The 1,606-nt window shown below is 35.6% G+C and overlaps 1 protein-coding gene across 1 annotated transcript in view; it reads right to left on the minus strand.

The window, feature by feature from the left end:
• Positions 1 to 1,606, minus strand: part of LOC106880633 (uncharacterized) — a 9,696-nt gene that overhangs the window by 5,108 nt on the left and 2,982 nt on the right. The window contains exon 4 of the mRNA XM_052970313.1: positions 3 to 895. Coding sequence (XP_052826273.1) covers positions 3 to 895 — 893 coding nt within the window. The remainder of the gene's footprint in view (positions 1 to 2; positions 896 to 1,606) is intronic.

Below are 1,606 nucleotides of genomic sequence, written 5' to 3' on the forward strand. Positions count from 1 at the left end.
GCTCCACTTCGAATTCTGATTCTCTATACATGGTTGTACATATGAAAACTTTGCTCACTTTGGGTACCCCGGTCAACATTTCACTCGTCTTATCATGTCTGGTATGAATTCCTTCCGGTTTGTAATTCAAATGCAAATGATGTTCGAAGAAGATATTGTTGTAAGTAAAACTTAAGAAGTTCGATTCCGAAGATTTCAGTATGGAATTTGGTACAGGTGTATGGTTCATGCCCAGCATTAGAAATGGTAACAACCAAAGTAAAACTGCAATTCCTAAACAAAACCACGAAGCGAGAGTTAATCCTGACAGGGCAGACAACTTTACGACATGAAAAAAACCATAGAAATTGTCGAAAATTATGATCAAGATTGTGATCGGAGTGACGAATATTGTTGGTAGGTAAATACCACTACGTGTAAGGCATATTCGTGTTGATAAGTAAGTGAACGCATGCGATAATAAACCCGCAAAGAGGTGAATCAAGAGTCCATTGCTGATGGTTTTTGTTGAATTTATATTAAGGAAACCTTGCAATAAGCTGTAAAATGATTCTTCGAAGCTGCCTTGCCGATTTAAGCGAGTTACAACAATGGCTAAGTCAAAAAGTACTACCAATTTCAAAATTGTATAAATTATACTGGCATTTTTACGACCATCAATGAGGTCAGATCGAGATCGTAATGTAAATGTTGCTATTCCAGGGCACCACGTGAAAGATAAAGCCAATAAGGATGCGGACAAAATTAGAGATTCTGAAATAGTCAAGATTTGACTAAAACCAGTCACAAATGACGTGGCCACAACTAATATTACAGAAATTAGTCCGAACGCAACACAGAGCAGATTGTTCAGAGTTTTAGTGCTTGAATCGATGTTATCATGGCCCAATATGCGCTGGAAAAAAAAGAAAAGAGAGAAGTAAGTACAAAAGTATTAAGAATTTGGTACTTTCTAACAGTAGGCCATATTACATGGCAGCATTTCATACAATTTAGTAATGAAAATGTCAGTATAAGACACATGTGTGTGTGTTTGAGTGTGTCATTTATTCTTTAGTCATGTCAGTCGTTATACCGTAGCCATGCTGGGGCACCGCCTTTCAGAAGTTTTAGAATGATGAATCGACCCCAGTGTTTTGTTTTAAATTGGGTACTTATTCTATCGGAGTCTCTTGTCAAACCGCTAAGTTACGGAAACGTAAATAATCAGCACCGGTTGTCAAGCGGTGAGTGTGGTAAACAGACATAAAACTACACACACACACACACACACACACATACACACACACACACACACACACACACACACACATATATATATATATATAATATATATACACAAACATATCTACATATATATATATATAAACATAATTAAGGGATCAGTAAATATTTGCTTCACCATATACCGAAGTTCAGAAATAGCAGCTGCTATTTCTGAACTTCGGTATATGGTGAAGCAAATATTTGCTGATCCCTTAATTATGTTTATAAATATATATGAGCTTTTAAATAAGTTCTCCACCAATAATGGTGCTTTCATACCGATGGGCTTGGTAAAAATTATTAATTGTTAATTGATTTATTAATTAATAAATTGATAATC

This window comes from Octopus bimaculoides, chromosome 9, assembly GCF_001194135.2.
Source record: "Octopus bimaculoides isolate UCB-OBI-ISO-001 chromosome 9, ASM119413v2, whole genome shotgun sequence".
Classification (NCBI taxonomy): Eukaryota; Metazoa; Mollusca; class Cephalopoda; order Octopoda; family Octopodidae; genus Octopus; species Octopus bimaculoides.